The 25,922-nt window shown below is 44.4% G+C and overlaps 1 protein-coding gene and 1 non-coding gene across 3 annotated transcripts in view; both read right to left on the reverse strand.

Moving 5' to 3' along the window:
- The window catches only part of GALNT17 (polypeptide N-acetylgalactosaminyltransferase 17), a 436,260-nt gene that overhangs the window by 8,539 nt on the left and 401,799 nt on the right, over positions 1-25,922 (reverse strand). The window contains exons 8-10 of one of the 2 annotated variants that reach the window (XM_037041733.1): positions 25,024-25,161; positions 19,593-19,688; positions 16,183-16,307 (exon numbers count right to left, since the gene is read on the reverse strand). In XM_037041733.1, the coding sequence (XP_036897628.1) occupies positions 16,293-16,307; positions 19,593-19,688; positions 25,024-25,161 (249 nt within the window). In that variant the 3' untranslated portion in view covers positions 16,183-16,292. Of the gene's footprint in view, positions 1-16,182; positions 16,308-19,592; positions 19,689-25,023; positions 25,162-25,922 lie in introns of those variants that run through there. The other variant, XM_037041732.1, reaches the window with a different exon arrangement.
- LOC118984043 (small nucleolar RNA SNORA21) lies at positions 1,320-1,450 on the reverse strand. The gene has a single exon (XR_005065853.1). It is a non-coding gene; the product is annotated as a small nucleolar RNA SNORA21 (small nucleolar RNA).

The following is a 25,922-nucleotide window of genomic DNA, read 5'->3' on the forward strand; positions in this document are numbered from 1 at the left end:
CACCATCTGTACACTGCATTGTGTGTTCACCACCCCAAGTCAAGTCTCTGTCCATCACCATTTATCCCCTTTATACCTTCGTCCATCTGTCCCAACCCTCCCCCCAACAGTCACTACACTGTCGTCTGTGTCCAGAAGTTTATTTATTTTTGGATCATATGAATTTTAAGATTAACTTTCCCATTTCTGCAAAAAAGGCAGTTGGAATTTTGATGGTGACGGCATTGCATCTATAGAGTAACTCAGGGGTACTGCTACCTTAACAACGGTGAGCCTTCCAATCCATGAACACAGGGGCCTTTCATTTCTTTCGACAGTGCTTTGTAGTTTTTGATGTACAAGTCTTATACTACATTAGTTACATTTATTCTGAAGTGTTTTACCTTTTTTGACGGTATTGTAATGGTATAGTTTTCTTAATTTCCTTTTTGGAATATTCATCACTCATGCAAGAAATGTTGTCTTCTGGGAACCACTATTTTGGTGCCTCCTGGTCACTCAGAACTGTGGGCTCTGCATATCGCTTCGGTTCCCACTTCTGTGCAGCCAGGGCCAGGTGCCGACTGCCTGAACCCACTGCAGACCCAGCAAGGTCCACTGTGCCTGGGCCTTGCCCCAGGTCCCTCATCTTTTCATTCACCTCTTGTTAGTCTATCAGCCAATACCTTTTCCACCCCTTCAAGGTGTATATTTTAAACATGTGTTCTTCCTTGCCCTGGCTGGTTTGGCTCAGTTGGTTGGAGCATCACCCTGTAAGCTGAAAAGTTGCAGGTTCAATTCCTGGTCAGGGCACATACCCAGGTCATGGGTTTGGTCCCTAGTCAAGGCACATATGAGAGGCAGCTGATTGATGTTTCTCTTCTTCTTCTCTCTCTCTCCCTTCTCATTCTCTAAAATCAATAAACCTTTCCTCAGGTGAAGATGAAAAAAATGTGTCCTTCCTCCTCAATTCCTCATCTGGTGTCCTGGGCCTTCCTTGCCCTCAGAGGATCATATGTCCCACTTTGTTTGGAAGTTATCTCTCCTACCCCTTAAAACCCGAGTTCCTTCACATTTCCTCACTTCCTTTCAGTCTCTGCCCCCTCCTCACTCGGCAGGTACCTTCACTCGCTATTTCTCCTGTCTCTTTCATTTCTTCTAAGCTACAAACATAACCAAATCTATACATCCAGAAAATCATTGCCAGCCACAGTTCTTATTACCTCCTAATTTTGTCCTTGGATTTCCTCTAATTCTCTAGTGACTTGCAATTTGGTTTCTACCATCACTATCAGTGGCAATTGATCTCTTTTTTTAAATTAAAAAAAAAATGTATTACCCCTTGTCACACCACTGACTGAAGCGAAACAACATGACATGCTGCCACTTCACCTAAAAGCAGCGTCTTTGCCCTTTCTTCACGGCTCAGTGGGTCACTAGTGAAAGTCCCAATGACTGCTTTTCCAAGGGACACAGCTGATGTCTTGAAGGTCAACAAGATCCACTAATTATCAACTTCAATGGCTTTTTCTTAGTCTTTACATTGGGCACCAACTGTGGGCCAGGTGCTGTGCTGGGTGCAGGTGATGCCACCTCTTCTCTCTGCACCCATTCTCTTGGAGAACTTGCCATTCCCAGGGCTTTTATCTATGTGGTAACTGCTAATTGTGCCAAATTTCTATCTCCAAACTAAACTTTCCCCTAAGTTCCAGATTTGTACATCTAACTCCCCACTTGACATACTACTTGGATGCCTAACAAGCATTTCAAATTTACATAACCCAAACCAAATTCTTCCTTCCCTCTTTACCCCTCTCCATACCTAATGGGAACCCCGCCCTGCCTGGTTTCAGAAGCTGTAACTCCGCCCCTCCAAGGCTAAGGCTGAGTGAGTGGCCTTCAGACCATAAGCCACTAAGGAGACAAAGCTTATCTCCCGGGCAGGTGCACCACTTCTGCTCCTTTTACTCCACCCTGCCTGACCCCAAATGATTAATCGGTTAGCCAATGATGGATACGATTTCTCAAGGGAGGAATGACAGACAGGCACGATCATGGGGAGCCCCAGGGAAGGACTTGGGGGGCTATAGCAAAAAAGGGTGATGGACCCTTGCTCCTGGGCTTTGACATAGCCTGAGTCATCATTCTGTCTGTGAGAAGTCTCCTAACCTCTTGGCTGCCTTACTTCCCCTGCCTGACTTAAACCTGAAACAATGACAGAGGGTGGTGTAGCCCTCTACACCTGTGCTGAAAGGGTGGGTTTCCTGTGTGATGAGGCCTAAGAAAGAATACATAAAATCTGGTGAAACCTGCTTTGCCAAGAATGCTCTCAATTACTGCAAACCAGAGGATCGAGGTTCGATTCCCAGTCAGGGCACATGCCTGGGTTGCAGGCCAGTTCCTGGCAGGGGATACATGATACATTGTGTGTCCTCGGCAGAGGCAACCATACACTGATATTTCTCTCCCTCTCTCCTTCCCTTCCCCTCTAAAGATAAATAAATAAAATATTTTAAAAAAAGAATGCTCTCAATTAAGTGATAAGGGTCTGAGCAGGAAATGAGTTTGTTTTCCAAAGTTTTGTAGCCCTTTAGCTAACAGACCCTGACTCAGAATGAGTCCTTGTAGTTCTTTGTATGCTATCTATTGCTTGATCCTTACTGCCTGACAATTATTAATAAGTTTTCCTGTATTCCTGTGCAAATTGAAACTCAATAAAAGCTTGTCAAGGCAAGGGTCGGCGTGCTCTTCTTATGAGAGAGTGGCTCTCCCCTTGAGAGAGGAGCTGTGCCGTCCCTTTTCCTTCACGGACTCGGAAGTGTGTGCGAATTTGTCTTGAATCTAATCCATAACACCAGGGGCACTGCAGGCCAGTGTCCGTGTCACATAACCATCCAACATCTGTTCCATCTTTGTAAGGACAACTCCATCCTTCCAGTTGCTTAGGCCAAACATATTGGCTTCACCCTTTATTTGCCTTTTCCCCTGGTCCACCAGATTCAGTCGGCGAGCAAAGCGTATCCAGATCTCACCTCCATGACTACTTTCCTGCTTCAAGCCACCTTAATCTCTGGACTAGATAAGTACAATGGCCTCCTCATTTGTCTCCCAATTCCTCCCCTGGCCTCCCCTGGTTATTTTCAATATAACACCTGGAGTCATTGCTATTAAAATGCATTATTCAACATTATATTTCTTTAAGTTGGATTCAGACAATGCAATTCCTATGCTCAACATTCTCCAAAGGCTCCCCATCCCACTCAGAATAAAAGTCCAAACTCCCTCCTATGGACTACGAGGCCAGCACAATCTAGTTACTCTCCCTGAGCTCAACTCCTACCACTCAGTCCCTTGCTCACTCCACTCCAGCCACACTGGCCTCCTTGTTGGTCTGTTAACAGAGCAGCTTTGCTCCCGTTCAGAGCGTTGGCACTTGCTCTTCCTTTTCTCTTGAACGCTCTTCTCTCAGATACATGAATAGTTCACTGCTTCACCTCTGTCAAGGTTCCACCAAAAAGCCATTTTCTTGGTGGTTCTTTCTCTTGACCACCTTATTTAAAATGACACCACTACCACTTGTTCCTTACCCCTTCCCTCGCCTTATTTCTCTCTCCAAGAACATATTATGCTCTAATAGACTATGTATTTTCCTTATTTATAGAGCTCGTTGTCTGGCTCCCTCCTTGAGAATGTGAAAGGTATTTGTTTGTCTTTTTGTTGTTGTTGTTCACATCCCTATCCCTATACCCTCAGGAGGCTGCTTGACACATAAGAGGTGCTTGATAAATTATTGTCGATATCATGAATGAATGGCACAGTACCTGCCTTCAAAGCTCACACTTTACTTAAGTAGGCAGGGAAGCCAAGAGACAAGAATGACATAGTGTGAAGTAATGCTATGAAATATACTAAATGTCTTCTTAGAACGAGAATGGAAGGGGCCCTAATCCAGAGAGGGAGAGCAGAGAAGGTTTCCCAAAGGAGGGAGCACTTAGGCCAACCAGATGAGTAGGAGAAGGCAGGGAAGACCAGACCAGACAAAGGGAGGAGAACGTCCTAAGGCTGGGACACCAGAGGAGATGATGGAGTGTAACAGCTGTGATGGGGCAGAAGTAGGAAGGTGTGGGTACAGTACAGATGAGGCTGCACTGTACGGACAGATCATGCCCAGGAATCAAGGCTTTATCACGAGGGTCCATTTGAATTATACGATGACCAGACTGGCTGCTGAGTGGAGGGTGACCTGTGGTAGAGAATGATGAGAGTGCAGGGCTTGAGGAAGGACTGAACCCATGACAACACTGAAGAGGGAGAGAACATGATGGATGTGAGAGATGCATCCAAGTTAAGAAAGACTTTGTATTCCTGGTGAGTTGAATCTTCTATCATCATGAAATGACACATGCCATCTTTAATAATGCATTGTGTGTGGAAGGCCACTTTGTTTGACATTACTGTATCATCCCAGCTTTCTGCTCTTTAGAATTTGCCTGTCATTCCCTTTTCCATCCTTCTGCTTTCAACATTTGTCTTTGGTTTTAAATGTGTCTCTTGAAAACAGAGTACTCCTGGAATTTAAAAAATCTAAGGTGACAGTCTCTGTCTCTTAACCAGAAAGATTAGTTCATTTGTTTTTATCCTGATTAATGATGTACTTGGACTTTTCCTACCATCTTTCTTTGTGCTTTCTGTGTGGCTAGCCTTCTCTGTTTCCTATTTCTCATCTCTTTGCCTTTGTTTGGGTTAGTTGTATTTTAGGTTATTTGTTGAAATGTTATCAGGTTTTATTGTTTCCCTCTACAAAGTTAGAAGTTATATTTCATTTCTATTTTTCATTGTCCACTCTCAAAATTTAGCTATTAACAACTTAGTAAAATGTAATGTTATTTAATATTTTAACATCCACTACTATTTAGTAAAATTCATGGACATTAGGATAAAAAAAATCTGATCACCTTCTAACTGCTCAGTCTTTTGGATATATTTCCCAGCAGAACAAATGGGCATTATTCTTATTATTTTATGTAAAAAATTTTTGTTTAGATTTATTTATATGTTTATAAATTTCTTTATTTGGAATTCATTCTTTTCACGATTATTATGTTTTTAATTTAATTATTTTTCAAGTACAGTTTTCTGTCTATTACTCCCATCCCATCCCACCCCCTGTGCTCCCCCCTCCCTCCCATTTCCACCCTTCTCAGTTGTTGTCCATGTGTCCATGTATCCTTTATATATGTTCCTCTAAATTCCTCCCCTATTTCCCCTGAAATTCCCTCCGCTCTTCCCTCTGGTCACTGTCAGCCTGTTCTCTATTTCAGTGTCTTTGGTTGTATTTTGCTTGCTTGTTTGTTTTGTTGTTTAGCTTCCTGTTAAAGGTGAGATCATATGGTATTTGTCCTTCAACACCTGGCTTATTTCACTCAGCATAATGCTTTCCAGTTCCATCCATGTTGTTGCAAAAGGTAGGAGCTCCTTCTTTCTTTCTGTGGCATAGAATTCCATTGTGTATATGTACCATAGTTTTTTGATCCATTCATTTACTGACAGGCACCTACGTTGCTTCCAACTCTTGGCTATTGTAAATTGTGCTGCTATGAACATTGGGTTGCATATGTTCTTTGGGATTGGTGTTTTAGGGTTCTTAGGATACAATCCTAGCAGTGGAATTGCTGGGTCAAAAGGCAGATCCAATTTTAGTTTTCTGGGAAAATTCCATACTGTTTTCCATAATGGTTGTACCAGTCTGCAATCCCACCAACAGTGGATTAGGGTCCCCTTTTCTCCACAAGCTCTCCAGCACTTGTTGTTTTGTTTATGATAGCCATTCTGACTAGTGTAAAGTAGTATCTCATTGTGGTTTTAATTTGCATCCCTCTGATAGCTAGTGAAACTGAGCATCTTTTCATGTGTCTCTGGATCCTCTGTATGTCCTCCTTGGAGAAGTGTCTGTTCAAGTCCTTTCCCCATTTTTTAATTGGGTTAGTTGTCTTCTTAGAGTGAAGTCATGAGAGTTCTTTGTATATTTTGGAGATTAAACCTTTGTCTGAGGTATCATTGGCAAATATGTTTTCCCATACAGTTGGTTGTCTTTTTATTTTAATGCCGTTTTCTTTAGCCACGCAGAAGTTTTTCATTTTGATGAGATCCCATTACTTTATTCTTTCCTTTATATTTCTTGCTCTAGAGGACATATCAGTAAAAATATTGCTGCATGAAATATGTGATATTTTCCTGCCAATGTTCTCCTCTAGTACTTTAATGGTGTCACGGCTTATATTTAAGTCTTTTATCCACCTTGAATTTATTTTGGTGTATGGTGTAAGTTGGTGCTCGAGTTTCATTTTTTTGCAGGTAGCTGTCCAGTTCTCCCAACACCATTTGTTGAAGAGGTTATTTTACTCCATTTTTTGTTGCTGCCCCCTTTGTCAAATATTAATTGACTATAAAGAGTTGGGTTTATTTCTGGGTTCTCTGTTCTGTTCCATTGATCTATGTGCCTGTTTTTATGCCAGTACCAGGCTGTTTTGATTACAGTGGCCTTGGAATGCAGTTTGACATCAGGTATTGTGATCCCTCCTACTTTGTTCTTCTTGCTCAACATTGCAGCTGCTATTTGGAGTCGTTTATGGTTATTTGGAATTCATTCTTGCTTCAAGTCATTCTTCTGGGCTCATTTTCCTTCTTCTTGAAGTACATTTCTTAGAAGTTTCTTTGGTGATTGTCTATTGTGATAAACCCATTCAGATTTTGTTTATCTGAAATGTTTTGGGCTGATTTGTTACTCAGCAAAATTGAATGGATACAATCACTCCTGTGCATCTAGAAAGGTTTTTTAAAATTGGATTTATTGTAGATAATCTGGACTCTAGTTATACAGTACCAGGGAGACCCTTCAAAGCATCCAACCTGCTCTATTGTTGGAACCAATAAAATTATGGCCAAACCACCTCTGTGGAATTTTTTACTTCAATACGATGCTCACTGTTGCCAAGGTAACCCTGAAGCATATGTTCACACATCATGTGCAACTGAGGGGCCAACTGGTGGAGTTTCCTTCTGAGTCAGTGATTACCTGACACTTGTTGACTCTCACTCTTGCAGGTATGGTCCACGGACAACTGGCTCCCACAGCTTTAATCTTTCCTAGGCTCTAGGTTTGCAAGCTTGAATCACCTTTGCTCCCTCCTCTTCCCTCTTCAGTAACGTTAAAGTCATAGTGTCTGCCTCCATATGCCTGTTTGATACACTTCTTCCTAATAGCTCAGGTGAGACTCTTCTGGGACCTGAACTGCTGCAGTAGCTTTGTGACTGGTCCGCCTACCCCTAGACCTTCCCAGTTCCCATCTGTTTTGCCCAATCATGCAGCTTCAAATCATACCATTCCTGGTTTCAGCCTTCATTTGCTCCCACTGCCCACTGATTGAAGAGGAAACTTTTTACCATGGCATTCCACTACAGGGCTCCAGTTTACCTTTTCAAGCTTAACTCTTAGCTTCTTGGCTTTGTCTAACAGATGACTTGAGATTTCTCAAAAATAGCCAACAATCTTCCCTATGTGGTGGATATCCCCACCCTACCATTAGCATTTCCATGAAACCCTCACCCAGATGTGATCTCTTTGACTTACATAATTGTGTGTTTTATGATTGTATCTTCCCTTGCTATAGATTTTTGTTGCCTGTTTTAGGACATCGGCATCCTACTGACTTATATAGCATAAGGACCAAAAGTATCTTGCAAAAAGCTAATGCTCTATGAATGTCTTCTGAATTGAATGGGATTATTCTAGGCTTGGCGGCTGGGCCCAAGAGGAGAAATGAGCATTATTATCCACAACACTAGCAAATGAGGGGGAAAAAAACCCTCTGAGCTCAAATACAGTCACTTTAGAAAAAAGTGTCTTCTATTTGAGATGATCTAAGAGGCACACACAAGCATTAGCCCAGATTTAAAAGACTTGAGGGAACACTAAAACAGTCAGAGTATAGCCGGATAAACAAAAACCAGCCAAATAATTGTGGAATGACTCTGGAACATAGCAAAATCTGTTGGAATGTCAATACAAGCATGGCTTGCAATTGCTTTCATGTGAAGGGTCTTTCTCATGACTTTAAAATCGGGTTTAGTCGGTGTAGAAAACCATGGCTACATGAAAGATGCAGGATGCCCAGTTTCTACTCAGGCGACAGACAGATGGGTTCCATTGACTCAGGCCTACGTTGGGATGAATTTCTCTGTTGGTTGGCTGAAGCCACAAGAGTGGTTTCTGGTGATTGCACGTGTGCATGTGCATTCTCAAAACCAAGTAGCCTTTCTTGATCACTGTCCACGGACATGCCAGATCCCAAACTGAATGCAGAAAAAAAGTGTCTCCACAGTATATCTCAGAGTCGTCGACTGGTGGCTGCCTGCCTGGGTGCTAGGGGTAGAGAAAGGGGTCAGGAAGAGTCTCTGGGGGAGGAGGGGATGGAAATGTTCTTTATCATGATTGGGGAGGCAGTTGTCAGATGTGCACACCTATCAAAACTCATCAAAGTTGGCCCTGGCTGGTGTGGCTCAGTGGATTGAGCACCATTCTGCAAATCAAAGAGTCGCTGGTTCAATTCCCAGTCAGGGCATATGCCTGGGTTGCAGGCCAGGTCCCCAGTTGGGGGCATGCCAGAGGCAAGCACACATTAATGTTTCTCTCCCTCTTTTTCTCCCTCCCTTCTCTCTCTAAAAATAAATAAATAAAGTATTTTAAAAAACTCATCAAATTCATACTTTGAATAGATTCACTTTATTGTTTTTACCTTATACTTCTATGAGGTTAATTAAAATATATATCGGGGAACTTAGAAGGCAGGTTGGAGAACCAGTTGCTTTTTGCAGAGAGCCAGTGCCTGGAGGTGGGAGGGTCCCAAGGGCCCCCCTCCTCAGTCTTCTCCCTTCTGTCACTAATGACTCATCATGCTGAATTAAAGCATTATGGTTCCAGGAAATGGGCTGGCTACTTCGAATGAATGGGGAGAGATGTTTGTGCGTTAGAACCTTGGGTTAATTTTCCTGCAGAGACAGGTGCAGGAGTAGGTGGATCAGGGGCAGGACCAATGGACATGGCAGGGTGTGGCAGGGTCTGGCCCACATAACATTATGGAGAAGGCCTCTTGGAGAGGAGGCCTAAACGTGGGGAGCTCCAGCATGAGGGTCAGAAGAGCCAAGTGGGAAAGGGGATGGATGGTGAGCAATAGAGCTGATTCCAATTCCCCAGGGGTCGGGAGCAAACTCCTAAGCATGCCTTCCAAGCTCACTCCGACTCCCAAACCACGTGGAGGGCCAAGGACTCTGTTTTTCAATAAACAGATACATTTCGTTTTTGTCTCTGAATGATATGGGAAGGTAAGATTGTATCCCGGTTACGGCGTGGAAGTGCTGGTAAACACTTTGCTCCCTTTTTAATATGATCTTAGTGAAATCTGTCTCACTTTCTTATTTTGCCAGTTGAAACAGTGTCCCTGGCTTTGTGCTGTGCCATCAAAAGGGCAATTATGATATGGTTAAGGACTTGGACTCTGAAGACTGCTTATGAAACCCAAGCTTTGCCACTTAATGGTTTTATGACCCTGGGTCAGTTACGTTAGCCCTATGGGACTCTGTTTCCTCATCTTCAAGATGGGGATAATTATAGGATTTGCCTTATAAGGTTGTTATAGAATTAAGTGACTCATTGAGAAGGGGGCGCAGTGCATAGTAAGCCCTGTATGTTTGTTATTCTTATTTCCCCGACCTTGTATACCACTAGTGGAAGATGGGCCTTGCTTCAGCTTCCTGCAGACTTCTGTTCGTCCCTACAGACTTTTATGTGGCCTCACACAGCCAGCATTTCCTATACCTAGCTCCTTCCTAGCACTCAGCCACTCTAGGCTTCCTGTCCCCTCTCAGAGCCATTTGATCCCAAGGACAGGGGCTGCTGCCCCAAGTGATTCAACAATACTACTGGGCAGCCGAGTACCCTTTGCTGGCTATCCAGGCTATCAGGCTCTCTTAGGCTGGTTCAGTGGGTTTCTTGCACTGGACTCCTGACCAGGGAAGGCTGGGGTGGGGTGGGGGGCACTGCTTGTTCTGCTCCCTCCCTTCTCCTTCCCTGCTCCACTTTACTTCCCTGGTTTGATCTAGATCCTATGTGCCCTTGCCTGGACCAACTCAGATTCCTGGAAGGCTCAGGGCTTGCATTGGACCGGTGGTGCTCAGCTCTGTATCCCCTGTGCTACCCCATTGCCCCAGGTCCTCAGCTCTCATGGCCTGTCGTCTCTGACTTACGCCCCTCCCTCACACTCCTGCAGGGGAGACAGAAGGGCTGTGCTTGTTTTCTGCCCCTGGCACATTTCCTGAGGAGTCCCAGGCAAAGCATCTGCTTGGTCAGCTTCAACCACCCAGGAATTCAGAGCCTTAACAGAGGAGTTAGACTTGGGCGTGGGAATGACGTTCACGTGTGAGAGGGGAGATGGAGATGCTCTGAAATGGAACCAGCTCCTGAGAGTCAGGCCCAGGTTTCCATTGTCACCAAACAGCCTTTACACTCTAGGCCTTGTCCTGCGTCTGTTCATTTGCACGATGTTATTTCACCAATAACAATGGCCCTAAAAAAGTGGGGGTACATCCCTTTAATACTCTCTACTGAAGAGACTATCTCTTTCTTTCTCTGTCCTAGGAGCCAGAACCCCCTCCTCACTCTGTGGACCTCTCCAACTGGACTGGTCCCTCTCATGCTGCTGTCCCCACCTTCTCACCAGAGCCCAGGAGCTTACTCTGGAGCTGCGCCATGCTGTGGCTGCCCTGGGCTCACCTCGCGGCCATACCACAGGCCTGGCCGAAGCATCTGGGCCCTTCCCCACCAGCACTGCTACACCCTTTGTGGCCCGTCGCTCGGCACCAAACACGACCGCTTGGCGTGTGCCTCAGCCTCCTCAGTCAGAGAGAACCCTTCCCTGGGATTTGTGGCCTTCAGCTAAAAATTGTGGTTCTCAGTGGAGTAAGTCTGGGCTGGCAGGTCAGTTGATTTCCATGTTTCTGTCAAGATAAATTCATATATTTCTCTCAGAAAAAAAAAAGGCTTATATTTCTGCTCCTATATCCCATAATTTGACCCAGGGGAAATTGAGTTTGCTCAAATTAAGATTGTAGAACATCTACTTTCTCAACATTAATCCTCGGTGCTCTCTACAACTTCCACTAATGTTTTAGAAATGTAATTGGTTCCTTTGTGTTTAGTTTCCCTCTCCCTTTCACTCCATCTTCAGCATTCCTTCCGGTTCTGGCCCCCTGTAGGCAGACCACCTGTCTTCTTGTTTTCCTGAAAGCCAAGCTTCCAGAGAGTTCTCTCCATCATGTCTCTACCTCCTTGTCTCCCTTTATCCTCTACACCCACTCCAGGCTGAATGCCACTCCATGCTTCACTCAGCGTCCTGTCATCCTTTATTTTTTTGCTACATCTAACATGCAGTGTGTGTGGTCTAGCTTACTCTGGGCAGCAGCCTTTGATGCTACTGTGTCTTTGGTGGTGCAACACCCATCTTTCCAGTATCAACTGCTCTGGCTCTGTTGCTCACTAGATGTGGAGTTGCTCGAGGGTCTGTTCTAGGACCATTGCCCTATGTCCCTCGGTACACACGCTGGAGCCCTTCTGTCCTCAACATGGGGTTGCAATGTTTGGCTAGAAGGCACTCCTGGGATTCCCAAAGCCCACTCTCCCCACAACTCACATTGCTCAAACAGAACTCATCTTCCCCCATGAAACCTAGGTCTGTTCATGGCCAGATGGACTATTTATGTGCTAGATACTGAGGTTGAGCTGATGAGAAACCACCCCTGTGCACAAATCCTTCTCCTGAGGCTTCTTGGGATTTATCTTCAAGATTTAGCTGGTTGACACTTTAGTCTCTATGGAGGGGCACAGACTCAGGCCTTGCAGGAATTTTACAGTCATGAACCTAGTCTTCTGAGAGCAGTATATGACCATCAAGATGGTCAACAGGAGTTCCTTGAAAGCAGGGTCCATTGCCCGTAATAATCAGCCCCCTAAAGCTACAGGAGAAGCCATAGGGAGTTGTGCACTCCCATGGTCCCCACATGGGTGAGATTCTAGCATACTGTCTGATCCATGGCACTTTACATAACCCTAGCTCCTGAGCCAGGCAAGTGGTATGATGAGGACAGTCTAAGACATTCTGCTACCTATATGTGGTCTTCTTCTGACCTTCTCCGGTGGGAACCCAGACTTTTGAGGCCCTGACATCCAGTACCAGTGGCCTGAGCTCCATTAACCCTAAACTTTTCCAGATCCACCCTTAATTCTGATTGGTTATGCTCTCAGACCTCCTCCATTCCCAACAAGCAACATGTTTCAAAATAATCATTCAACGGACACTGCTGATCTGGAGGAAAATCAAAACTCTGAAGTCAATGGCCAACCAACGCTGCGTACTAACTCTGCTGTACCTTGTACTGCTAACGCCCTAACTGCCCACCCCAGCCTTTGCCTCCTGCTCCTTCAGAAGCAGTGGTATTGAGTCTGTACTAATTCAGTGATATAAAAACAGCCTAAAAAAACAAGGTATTTCTTTAAAAAAAACAGATGAAAAGCAAGCCTCCGAAATGATAATAGCTTTTTCAGGGTGGTAGGATTATGAATGATTTAGATTGGTATTTTTTAAACTCACTGTAATGCTGTTTGTCTTCAGTAAAATGGAAAAGGATTAGCAGTGACTTTCTTTGAATTTAACAGCTCTGGGCAAGGTAGGAATGTTCAGTTGATAATAAAGTCACCACCACATTGTTCAATCTGAGTTTCTTATTCCAAGCCCAACATGAACAAAAAACTTGCCTGGGTCATTTTTTGTGTGGGGAGAAAAATCAACTAAAATCTAAGGAGATATAAAACTTTTACCTAAGAATCTTGAAAACAATTTTTGATTAAATTCTGGTTTTCTGGAAAGAGTAGCTCGCCAGGCCATTCTGGCATGAAAGAAATAGCATAGCAATTCCTCCTTAACCTGAGTTCTCCTTGAGCAAGATCAACGTCACGTGCATTTCCTTGTGTGTGCGGCTTTGGAAACCAAGCATTCTAGCTCCCTGTATGCGGACTTTGAGACCACTTTCAGGTATGATTAGAAGGAGGGAACTGGAAATTGGAACCAGAAAGTGGGCAAAAGAGGCCTGGGTTCCCAGAAGCTTCCACAAAACCTCAGGAAGCAGAAAGGCAGTAGGTAACCCAGCATTCCCTGGAGGTCTGGGAAGAGGGCGGGCACTAGGGAGGCGCACACGGGCTGGATGGAGGCAGGCTCAGGAGGCAGGAACCAACAACCTGAACTAATAAAATCATAAATGTTTTGAATATTTTTAGAGAAGATGAGGCAAAGGAACAAAAAGAGGCCCATACATATTCCTGCTATCTACGACAAGGCAGAATGAACTTATGACTGTCTCACTGGAAAGCAGGGAGAGAGCTTTTAAAATATTGCATAAGAGATGGGGAATAGAAGCAAGTAGTACAGAAAGTCCATGGTGTGTAGAACAGCACAAGTGTTTTCTTTCTTGTCTTCCCTGTCACTCGTTTGTGTATATGGTTGGTTTTCCTAACACAGAAGTTCCTGCCCTCACTCCTCCAACCCTGTTTGCCCACAAACTCTAGGTTCCCTGCTACTAGGTTCACTTCATGGTGCTTTCCAGGAATTGGAGGAATTACTGGGTTTGCTTCCTACCAAATGTGGGAAGCCCTTTCCCCAAATCACAGGCTTGTTTTGGGGGCAAAGCATGTTTCCTTGAATGTTAACTCCAGTGTGCTCTTAATGGCTCCATCCGTAAGCCCCAACACTTACATGACTTTGTTTGGAATCCAAGAGGCTGCTGGATGTCATTAATTTCCATGTTTTCCAGCATCTTTTACATGCGAATAGCTCACCAGAGCCCTGTCACTCCAGTGGGGCATTGTGACTTATTGGCACAATGCATCATCATGACAAGATGTTGGATGATGTATCACTTGAAAGATGAAGCCATCTGAGAGTAAGTCCAAGATCAGATGAAATTTAATTATGGGATAAAAGAATTTTCATCTGTCATTCTGGTGATGAATTAACTGAGAGGAGGAATGTGAGCTTCTCGGAAAAGAGGGGAGAGAAAGAACAAAAGGTATTGACAGAAGGACAAACCACAGAGGCCCTGGAGTACCCTCCCCATAGCCCACTGAATCAGAAAGGTCCTCGGCACAGACGCCAACACCCCTCAATTCCTCCCCACGATGCACACCTCATTTTTAAAATGTTCCACTACAGAGAGGAGCTGTTTCAGAGTGCCCCTGGAAGTTCCCAGGACCACTTCATTTAGACCCTGTGCTGGCCATGCCCTGCCCACAGCATGGGCAGCTGGGAGTTGTGGTCCTCAACTGGGAAGAGCCAATCTCAGAATCAGCAGGGACATTTTGTGTTTGTGCACGTGCAGCCATCCATGTAGGGGGTTCCCGCGCACACTCCCAGTTTGTGTATATGGTTCTCAAATTTTATGTGTACAGAGTGCTTGGGGTGGAGGCAGGGATTAATGATGAAGGGGCCCGGGGGATGTAGAGGGTGGCAAAATTGCACTATAGCTTGATTGTGGTGGGGTTACTTGACCATGGTTTGTCAAAACTCACAAAACTATACATTATAAATAGCAAACTTTACCTTAAAACCCTAATTATATAAAAACTGAAATAATATCATAAATTTAAAAAATCAGGCTGGGACATTAAGTATAACCTGGACCTGCCCTGGGCAAACAGAGACACACCATCACTATTACATGTCTAATACATAACTTTGCCCATAATAGATGATCAATATTTGTGTCAATTGGGAAAAAAGCACTTGGAGATGACTGTTAACATGCAGAGTCGTGGGCCCCACTTTTAGCCTGTTTGGGTAGGACTCAGGGTTCATCACTTGTACTAAGCTCCCAGTGGCTAGCAGGCCCGTGGACCAGATTTGAGATGCTGGATAGAAAGCCCAGAGCTCTAGTACTCTGTGACTGTTGGCCACTCTCAACCACCTACCTTATTGTCCTCCAGACGTGGTGTAGGCTCCTCCTACCTCCTCATGTTTGCCCTGATATACCACTTGCCTAGTATTGGCTCTGTACTTGCTCAATTCTTTCTACAATTGCCTACTGTGACCTAGGGAACATTTGAGAGTGCAAGGACTTGAAACATGCTCCCCAGATGGCACAGCAGAGTATCCAAGTCAAGGAGTCACAAGACTTGAGTTTGAAGGATGGAACAGCACTGCCTGAGTCTCAATTTTCTCATCGGTAGAAGGGGAGGTCACTACCCACCTGATTGGATGGAACATGTTACTAAAATAGAAATGGGTTTATGATCATCAGCATTTTGGTTTTCTGCCTCAACCCAGCCATGCCTGGCCTGAGCACTCAGAACCGTCTGTAGGCAGAGCTGGAACCCATGGCTCTGAACCACAGGCTTTGCAGCCTGTTACACTGCTGCGCCCTCAGACAAACAGCTCCCTCAGAGCAGCCCTAGAGTTGTCAGAAGACTTAAGGGGTGAGGAAGATGCTATGAGCCCCTGAGCTCCTCAGGGCAGCACGGCCCACTCCCTTTTCTCCTCTTGATCTTTGCTGTCAGGGAAACCAGAAGCAGTGGTTGGGGAGGGTTGATGTGGTGGGCTGAGAGAGAAGGCAGGAAGGAACGGCAGAAGAGGCCATTCTTGCAGCCAATACCCCGTGGGGTGACCTTGGCCACTCTAGCTTGGGGACTCACCTGACCTGGGTCCAGGATGGCAGCAGCCCAGAGTAGGGTGGGGAGCTGTGACATCCTTAGACTTGACGCTGCTCTAAATGGGGTCAAGCTGACACCAAAGACTGCTGCTGTGTCCTTGACATCTTATTTTTAAATATAACTTAGACTTAAAAAAGAAATGGATGTTTCTCTAATCCAAATTAGTAACCAGAAAAAACCAAGGCTGGTCATGAGCTCATTGACACACACTCTTGAGCAGGCAGGCTCTCTGAGTGGCTGAGAACCATTTCCATCTTGTTAACAAACACATGTTGCAAGACAGGAAATTACCCTCCTCAGTGCCTATTTTAGCTCTGTTTAATTGCTGTTTGATAATAAATTACAACAGAGTCCATTAATTAAGCTAACAATGTCCATGAAACATCAATTTCTTCTTTTGGGAGTTGCCTTATTACAGAGTCTTGATTCAGTCTCTGTTAACCCACAGCACTTTGTGAAGCAGTTTTAAAAGACCCACAGATAGGTGACTGGTGGGTACCAACTCCTAGTGCAGAGGGAGCTGTTGAGGAGGAAAGGAAGAAACTGATGAGAGAGGGTAGAGGCAACCTGGTGGCTGAGGGCAATACTGAGAGTGCACTCTAATTCTGAACATGTGGTAGAGTGAAAAAAAAACAGCATTGATTTACTTTAAAAAAATTATTTGATGGGCCCTGGCCAGATGTTTCAGTTGGTTGGAATGCCATACTGTACACCAAAAGATTACAAGTTTGATCCCCAGTCAAGGTGTGTATGGGAGGCAACCAATTGATGTTCCTTTCTCATATTGATATTTTTCTCTCTTTCTCTCTCCCTTCCTCCCTCCCTCCTTCCATCTCTCTCTAAAATCAATAAACATATCCTTGGGTAAGGATTAAAAAAAATCAGTTGACGGAAGACAACCATAGCCAACTTGTAGGTATGCATCCTGGAACTGGAGGGAGCAACAAGCAGTCTAATCTGTTCTGGCGCTCTATAATGAGCTACATGGCAAGAGCATGCATTAGGGAAAGTTCTGCATGCAGGCAGAACTGGTGCAAGATAAACTCCAGTCAGTAAAGGCCTGAGTCCTGGGCTATGAATGCCACTAAGTTCCCAGCAGGAGAGAGTATGTTTGGAGCTGTGAGCACCATAAGTGCATTAGAAGGTGTTCTGAGTAGCCAGGGCAGATAGGGAGAGCAGAAGGCCTTGGAGGAGATAGCTACAGGGCACAGAAGACAGACACAGCCACCTCAATGCACTGGTCCTCAGGTTTAGCCAAGAGCTTACCCAAGGCTTAGAAAAATTTCTCCTGAAAGCCTCAAGTCTAGAGCCACCTGAAGAAGCCCTCAGAACTCTGGGAGACATTCATTTGACTATTATTACTCCCTTTCTCATTCATAGGAGCTGTCTTTGCAGGCCAGTTTTTGATGATGCAAAGATCGAAATGCAATAGTGTCTATGTCATAGTTAATGAGTACTCTGCTCAACTGTCACTTATTTAGAAGATTGGACAAAGAAGCCTGGGAATTAAATGTTCTTCTAAAGCTATTCCTGGTGTATCCCCAAATGATGGCCATGTACGGCAATGTGGCCCAGAAGTAGATATTCCCAAGGCTCAGTGTCCAGGTTCTTGCTACCTCCTGGCCCAAAACGACTGTGTCCCCATCTTGCCCGACAAAAACTGTGGTCCATCGCTGGCTTGTCATGTGGCCTATTCTAAGATGCAGGCCCTTAAACAACTGTCTTGACCATTCCTTGCAGGCCACAGCTCCCCACCGCACCCATTTCTTTTGTCACTAAGGCTTTCTGGGCACTTCACTCTTTAGTCCCCAGGAGGAGAAAACAGTATGTGGTCAGCAGGAGCCAAAGACAAGGATAGCTCCACGGCATCCATCCTCCCTGAGCTCCTCTGGGGCTCTCGTGCATGGTCTAAACACATTATCCCCCCAGAGGAACCCCTCAATGACTCGCCATTGCCTTCAGGGTCAAGTCATCTGGGAACTGGTTAGAAATACAAAATCTCAGGCCCTATCCCAACCACCTAACTCGGGAACTCTAGGGTTGGGCCCAGTAGTGGGTGCTTTCACGAGGCTTCCAGATGACTCTGCTGCACACTGGAGTGTGGGCACACGGGCCGTGGAGCACACCTTATCAGGCCGCCGCAGATCTGCCTCTCTGTCTCGTTTCTCTCTCAGCACGTCCTTCCCTCTTGCATTCTAAGTTCCTGACAAACAGGGCCACCTCTCTCTTCTGGCACCCAGCACCCCAAGTTAGCCTGTTCCCTCCACATTTACTGTGCTGTAGGTTTCCTGCCTCTTTACTTGTCTCTGCCTCCCAAGTGTAACCCACTTGAGAGCAGGCTCTCTCATCCACGGCCATATACATTTGTGACTAGCATCTGCAGTAAGTGATCAAGATGTACTGTTGAGAGAATGAGTGAATGAATGAATGAAGAAAGGCACCCATTAGATTCTTTAGTCTATACTGCCTTTGATGCTAATGCCCCATTTCCCATTGGGAAGGAACAGGTCTTCCTGGTCATTCTCCTGCTGCCCACGGGCAGTTTTAGTCCATTGTAAATGGTGGTGGAGCTCAGTAAAGAATCTTAACTTAAATAGATTAGATTTGAATTTAAAATGCTCTGCTTGTGCTAGAGGGCCTGAGTTCTGGTCTGCTTTGTTAACAGGCACTGGCCCCTCCATGCCTCAGTTTCCTCGTGCTGCCTGCTGCCTCCCAGAGATCTGACCTGTCTGGCATTAGTCCTTCAAAGGACCCATCACCCTGAAGGGAGGCCAAGGCGGACTATGAGAACTACCTGTGGTGATGGTAGAAAGAATACAACTCTTCTCTTTCTAGGCACTGGCTTAATAGGAAAGCAAAGTTCTATGAGCGGAGAAAACCTGTGAGCCTCTGTGAATGCATCCATGAATATGTGTGTATGCATGTGAATTTGCACATGAACATGTGTGTTCATGGAACATGAGAGAGACACTGAGAGCTTACAGAGTGTTTTGTCCAGTGTCTTCCTTTCGCAGGAGAATCTATGAGACTGCTTTGCACCAAACGTCTAGTGCTCCTCTAGAATTGGGTAATAAATGTTTTCCCAATTGGTAGCTTGCCTTTTATTACTGTTGATTGACATGAAAATGCTTTACATTTTCATAAATGTCAAGTGGAATGACATTTTTGGATACATTTATACCCAATCTTAGAGAATTTCTGCTAAGCTCTGTGTGTGTACACACAGACGTGCGTTGGCTCACACAAAGTTGTCAAAGGAAATTCTTCTACCGGGTTTTGTTTTCACTTCATTCGTTGATCATTTTGTCCTTTTTGAACTACCTTGTGTGTTCTTCTGAGAGATCAGAGAACACACGTCCTTGGAAATGTACCACAAGCACCTTCCTCCTTCCTAGTCGGCACCTGGCTTTTGTACCAGTGCTTACAGACCAGGTCATACTCACCACCAGACAGATGATGGCCTTTCAGCGTGAACATGTCGACCAGGTGTTCATGAGGAAATCTGCTATCTCTTTCTTTGAAGTTGTAGCAGGTGTATTTTGGTTATAATTACAACATATATACATGCCTATAAGTATGAGAGCTTATTTATTTACATTTTCTTTCAGTGTGACACATGCCCGATTACCCTCTTAATGTCTATGCCGATGTAACCACTTGTGAGCCTTTCCTCTGACTCACAGAGAAACAACCAGAAAGCCCCCACAGAATGGGTAACATTACCCAAGTACAGGACAAAAGAAGTGAGCAGAAGTCCCACAAACTCCCTGAATTTACTCTTTGCCTGATCAGAGATGGCTCCTACCTGGGGTCCCCAGCCGTGGCATGGGTACAGTATTGCTGTGTGGTTCTCCAGTGGGCCCTGGTCCAAGCAGACGTCTTTTGCCTTGTTGTTGCGAAGCTGTAGGAACAGGCAAAACATCGCCCGTGAGAACATATCTGGTGGAGCTGCTGCTACCCAACCACTGTTGCACCGTGTCTTAGTCTCAGCCACTCAATGGGCAGGCCAAATGACACCCCACCTGAGGACCCAGGCCTGAGTCTGTGAGGTGATCCCTCTAGCAGAGTCCTCAGTGGATGCCATGGGTACCAACCTCTGGCTTTGACCCTCACCCACAGAGCTCCCCTGTCTCCAGCAAAAGATGCCAGGAAGCTTTTAGACATGGAAACACTGGTTATCAAACTGGGCTTCAGCACTGACACTGGTTATAATAACCCCAGGAATCATAGGTCAGCTTCTCAGGTCATTACTAGCATAGAGGTATGAAAAATAGTAATCAAAAAAGCAAACATAAACCTTGCCATCATGCAAAAGTGCTGGCAATATTTATTTATATATTCAAGAAATGTTTACTCAATGCCTACACTATGCCAAGTCCATCCTCGGTGTTTGGAATGTACTTGCGGAGGAACAGGCAAAGGTCTGCAAGATAAAACTTAGCTAATTCGGACCTCCAGGTACACTGTGTTCTACAGGGCTGCGTGTCCCACCCACCATCCTGCAAGCTCAACTGGTGGGAAAACGGTAACGCTGGTCCCCCCCCAGATTATACTCTCCATGGAAACCAAACTAGCCAGGGATAAATCAAGAAGAGGGGTTCAGAGGATACTGAAGCTACGTGGTCAGAAGGATAAGTGGGAATCATGCTGGCAGTGTTCCATTTTTCAGCCGAGTGGTGGTTATACGGAGTTTTGCTTTATGTTGGTATGCTGCACATGCGGTTTATGCACACTGTATATGTGTTGTATTTCGTATCAATAATGCTCAAAGGAAAAAAATCAGCAAAAGTGAACTAGGGGCCGGGGCAGTTCAGGCCATAAGGGGAGTGTGGGCTGACCATAAAATGTGGAGCCAAGGAGTAGGTGGCCCAACGGTCCTGTGCTTGCTGCGGTGCCCTTGCACGTGGAAGGAACTATCTCATACCTGTAAGAGTCAGGATGTAAAGCACACGCATACCTTTCTTTAAAAATTATCTTAAGACATTCCAGCTAATAGAGGTAAATAAAATTTCAAAAATCAACAAAGAGTGAATTATTTAGTACCTAAGCCAGCCTTGGCACTGATGCTGGCTGGCCCATGAGGCAGAGACACCAGGGCTGACTCCTGCTCACAGGCATCTGTCTCCCCGTGTCCCTGTGTGAGAGTCTGGTGTGGTAGCAAGAACTGCTAGGAGTGAGCACTAAAGTACAGTGTCTGAATGCTGGTAAATGTTGTCACTAAACTGAGTTTGACTACAAAGTTATCCTTAAAGAAGGTATAAAATGCAAATAAAGTATAATAATGTTTGGGTCTATAATCCCAGATAACATTAGCAAAGCCTGAAACGTTGATAAAGAGGTCAGGAGAAACTGTGTTAAGGTTCTGGGATTATATTACATACAACTTGACCTTTCATTTTGGAGGAGCAGGGGTTGTTTAGAGGTTATAATGTTATCGAGGGCAAGACATAAACAGTTCGAATGACTGGAAAGATTTAAAAGACAAAAAATAAGCCAGGTTTAAAAAAAAAAGAAATTAGGACAGAGAAAGGAGCATAAAACCCAGAAACATTCACTGGCCTGGACACGGCCTCTCCAACAGAACTACACGGGAGCAAAGGAAGGCGGGATCTCCAAGTACGGCACAGCCTCCTCCTCTCTGTGCTCAGGGGTCCGCTGCGGTGAAGAGAACCAGCAGGCGCTCAGCGTGAAAAATAGAGTTGTCTACATTATGGTGGGTTTGTTACAAACTGAATTTGATTAGTTTGGTTTCTTGCATTGAATGCTATAGTCCATCTGAAGTATATTTCAGTTTATGGTGGGCTCAGCAAACGGAGGAGTAACAGCAAATGCTAACACTGATCATGCCCGGGAATTGGGAATTGGAGTAAGTTTTGTTTTCATCTTTATATTTTCTACAGAAGGTGTGCTTTGAATTTATTACTTGAAAGAGATAGAAAATTTTGACCCTGGCAGTATGGCTCAGTGGTTTGAGCGCTGGATTGCGAACCAAAAGATCACCGGTTCGATTCCCAGTCAGGGCACATGCCTGGGTTGTGGGCCAGGTCCCCAGCTGGGGCGGGGGGGGGGGCATGCAAGAGGCAACAGATCGAGAAAGAAAATTTTGCAAAAACAAGACATCCCCCTCCAAAACTCAGCTTTGAGCTCTAGGTCGCCTCCAAGGCTCCCCCGCCTTAGCGGACTGCCCTGGCTCTCGTCTAGCCTTTTCCCATTTTAATTCTTCCTTTGTGAATCCTGCTTTTTCTTCTAATTTTAGTATTATCACATAAACACTAGTGACTTATGTAACAATACTATAAACTGAGAAACATGACAAAGGGCCCACACAAAAACTGCTTGTCCCACTACCCAGAGGGAACTGTTAAAACTATCATTTCCATTTCCCAATGCTATTCTCTTGTTTCCCATCTAAAATAGTAGCTAATCCAATTTCATTATCTTGACTTTTTCATTTAAGAATGATATCATCAATACTTTTGTCTTGTCATTAAACTTTGGGCATAAATATTTCAAAAGACTTGTACAAAATATTAAGGTAGTGTATGTATTAAATTAACTTTGAAGTTAGGGTCAAAAATTTTAATTCCCTAAAAAAGGCATTGAGAGAAACAACTCTTCTCTCAAATCTTTGCCCTCATTCAGATTATTTGCTTAGACCAAGAATAGAATGACTATCATTAAGCCCTTTAATACATGCAGTTTAAATTGCTTTTTAAAAACCTTATTTAAGTTTGTGCTCTCACCAGAGGGTATGTAGTTTTTCATGCTGCCAAGGCCTTGCTGGCAAAGCACAAGCACATATTGTAAAAATGAATAGTTGTTCACTTGGTAGTAGGAAAAAAGCTATCGTAATGCATCTTAAAATTGTTTATGTGTTTTTTAACTATTTGTATTTTCTTTTGGGATTTTTAAATTTTCTTATTTAGATTAATTGTTTTATTTAAATCAATTTTCAGGGTTCATTATATATTAATGGTATTATGCATTCATCTACAATATTTATGTCATACATATTTCCAGTTTGGTATATTATTTCCCTATTTGGTTGATGTATAGATTACTCTAATATTTACGAGCTCACATCCATTCTCACTTTCCTTTGCATTTTCTTTCATGGCTTTGAATCTCAGAAAGCCCTTCCTTCCTCTTTCAGAGATCAGATCCATATCTATTTCCAATAGTTTTATTATGGGTTTTTTTTCTTTCATTTAATGCTAGAGTTCATCTGAAATTCACTTTGGGATCTGGTGAGCTCTAAGACTCTAAATCGTTTTTTTCCCAAAGAGCTAAGCAATTTACCCAATTGTCTTGCAAACAATCCATTCACTGCCCATCATCGTCCAATGCTTCCATTACATTTGATCTTACTTTGATAACAAAAACGAACAAACCAAACAACCCAAACCATGCTTCTACTTTGAGGAAGAAGAGACAAGCAGCTTGGACCCGTGAGTAGCTCCTGCTGTGTGCCAGGTACTACACCCCACACATCGCTGTCGTTTCGCCTTCCCAGCAACCCCTGCAGTAAGCATGCTCCCTCCCCCGTTTCACAGATGAGGGAGTGAGCCTGAGAGGGGCCACTTCCGTGTGGTGGACTCGTCCAGCAGGCTGACACCAGGCTTCACGTGACCCTAACCAAGACACAGGCTTCACGTGCCCCTAACCAACCAGCCTCTGCAAGAAACAAGCTGCCCCTTCCAAACTCCTCAGGAGGGACAGCTCGCCCACACCCTGATGGTTTAATCTAGGGCTGATTTACAAAAACCACAGTTTGGAAGCAGCCCAAGAGTAGATAAAAAAAAGCTGTGGTACATCTCCACAATGAAATGATAGTTGGCCAGAAAAAAGAAGGAAATCTAACCCTTTGTGACAGCATGGGTGGATCTAGGGAGTATCACCCTATGCGAGATAAGCCAGTCAGAGAAAGACAAGTGCCATGTGATTTCACTCATCCGTGGAATCTTACGAACAAAATAAACAAACAAACAGAGTAGAGACGGATTCATAGATACAGAGAACAGAGTGACAGCTGTCTGGGGAAAGGAGAGTTGGGGAGCTGGGTGAAAAAGGTGAAAGGATTAAGCAAAAACAAACAAACAAAACAAACTTCACAGACACAGACAACAGTCTGGTGATTACCAGAGGGAGAGAGGGCTGGGGGAGGTGGAAGAGGATGAAGGGGGTTAATAGTGACTGAAGGAAACTCGACTTGCAGTGATATATTATAGAATTACACACCTGAAACCTGTACAATTTTGTTAACCAATGACACTCCAAAAATTCAATAAAAAATAAAAAAATAAAAGGCATCAGGCAAAACATAGGAAAACTCACAATTGTAGAAAAAGCAAACACTTTAAGTCAGAGAGAGCTCTGCTAGAGTCAGCTTACATCTATAGATACAGATGTGTGTGTATAAAAAGCATATATGTATGTAAATAAAATAATTTTAGTAAAATAAACACACACACACACATTAGTAAAGAAGACCATACATCAAAATGTGCACGTTATGTACAGATTCAGAATGCCTGTGTTCAATCCCTGCTTCATGACTAATAGGCTCTGAAACCTTAGGCAATTTATTTCACTTCTCAAAATCTTAGTTTCCTTATCAATAAAATGGAAATAATACGACTACCTCATGAGGTGACAGTGAAAAGCACTTAGAAAATGTGTGGCGTTTTGAAAGTGCTCAGTGACTGTTCATTGCTATTAACGTTATTTTCTACTGTTTGTAAAATGCATATTTATGGTATTTGTAATCAGAGAAAAGCCAAGCCGCCTCACTGTGTAGAAAGGTGATATTATCTCATCACAGGGAGTTTGAGAAGAGCATCTGCTCCCTCTCTTTGGTGGCAAACGGCTCCAGCCCACGGCACTGAACGAGGGAGTATTCCAGCCCCTCCTCATTTTATAGCCAAATTCCTAGTTAATGTCCCATCCACAGGTCCCAGGGGACCTCATGATCAAAACGTCCCAAAGAGAACTCATTGTTGACTCTACACCCCAGGCAGAGGATGGCCCAGGACACATTGTATTGCATAGCATTGCATTTGTCCCTCGACCAGCTGGTGACAGCCTTGCTGTCAGGGATTGCCTTGAGACCCACTCGCTGAATGAATGAATGAATGAATGGACGAACAGATGACTCTGGTTCTCATTTTCCCCCGTCAAAGCAGTAGACAGCCCATTGCACAGCCATCCAAGCTGAGAACATGCGTGGTCTTAATTACCTCCCCATATGCAATGGTGTTATTGTATCTTCTCATTTCTGGGTAAACGTGGTCCAGGTACCACTGGAAATTCTTGCACTTTAAACTTTTCCTTAAGGCTCTTCTTTCAGAGACATCACCTATGTCAATTCCTGGATTCTGAAAGTGGAGAGAAACGAAGGACATTAGTGACTGGGGAGCCGTGGCCGAAGAGCACAGGGGGCATCACCCTCAGAAAAACTATTGAAGAGAAATTGTAATCTCCCCACGTGCTCACGCAGAGGTCAGACGGAGGGCACCTTCTTGATCAACTAGCCCCAAGCGAGACACTGCCGTCCCCTGGGCTCAGCACGGGGCTCTGATCATCGCTGTGTGTGAGGAACTGGGACACACTGATGTGGCAACCTATGCTCCCAGCCCTGTCTCTCCCACATTTCCGAGCGACTTTCCGAGCCAATTATTAAAGAAATTATTTGATTAAGACAAGAAAATGGGTGCCTATAAACCCCCTCCTGTCTTTCTTTTCTATCCCTGTGTAATTTCCCCTTTTGTTGGCTCTTTGTGAAGTTCATTTATGCAGAAGCGAAAATAATTTTCCATTGCAAAGCTTGTAATGATGTTCTAATGAATAATTCACTCTGCTTTTACAGCAATGAACCTGTAATGGGCGGCTATGTGCTGACAGGGAGAAACAAAGTAGCTGAAATACGACTCCACAGACTCTGCCGCAAGATGGCCGTGAACTGGCGGAGCCGAGATGCTCTCTCCACAAAGGGGCGCAGCCAGGCAGCACCTGGAGGCCCCCGGGGAACAGTTCAAATTATTTCATTAAGATTTCTTCTTCAGCAGCCGGACAATGATTTCAAATGAACATCTTTTGAAATGTCAAACATTAAAATTTAAAGGCAAACCTGGGCGGC

This window comes from Sturnira hondurensis, unplaced genomic scaffold (genome assembly GCF_014824575.4).
Source record: "Sturnira hondurensis isolate 20B ecotype Veracruz unplaced genomic scaffold, ASM1482457v3 Scaffold0003166, whole genome shotgun sequence".
Classification (NCBI taxonomy): domain Eukaryota; kingdom Metazoa; phylum Chordata; class Mammalia; order Chiroptera; family Phyllostomidae; genus Sturnira; species Sturnira hondurensis.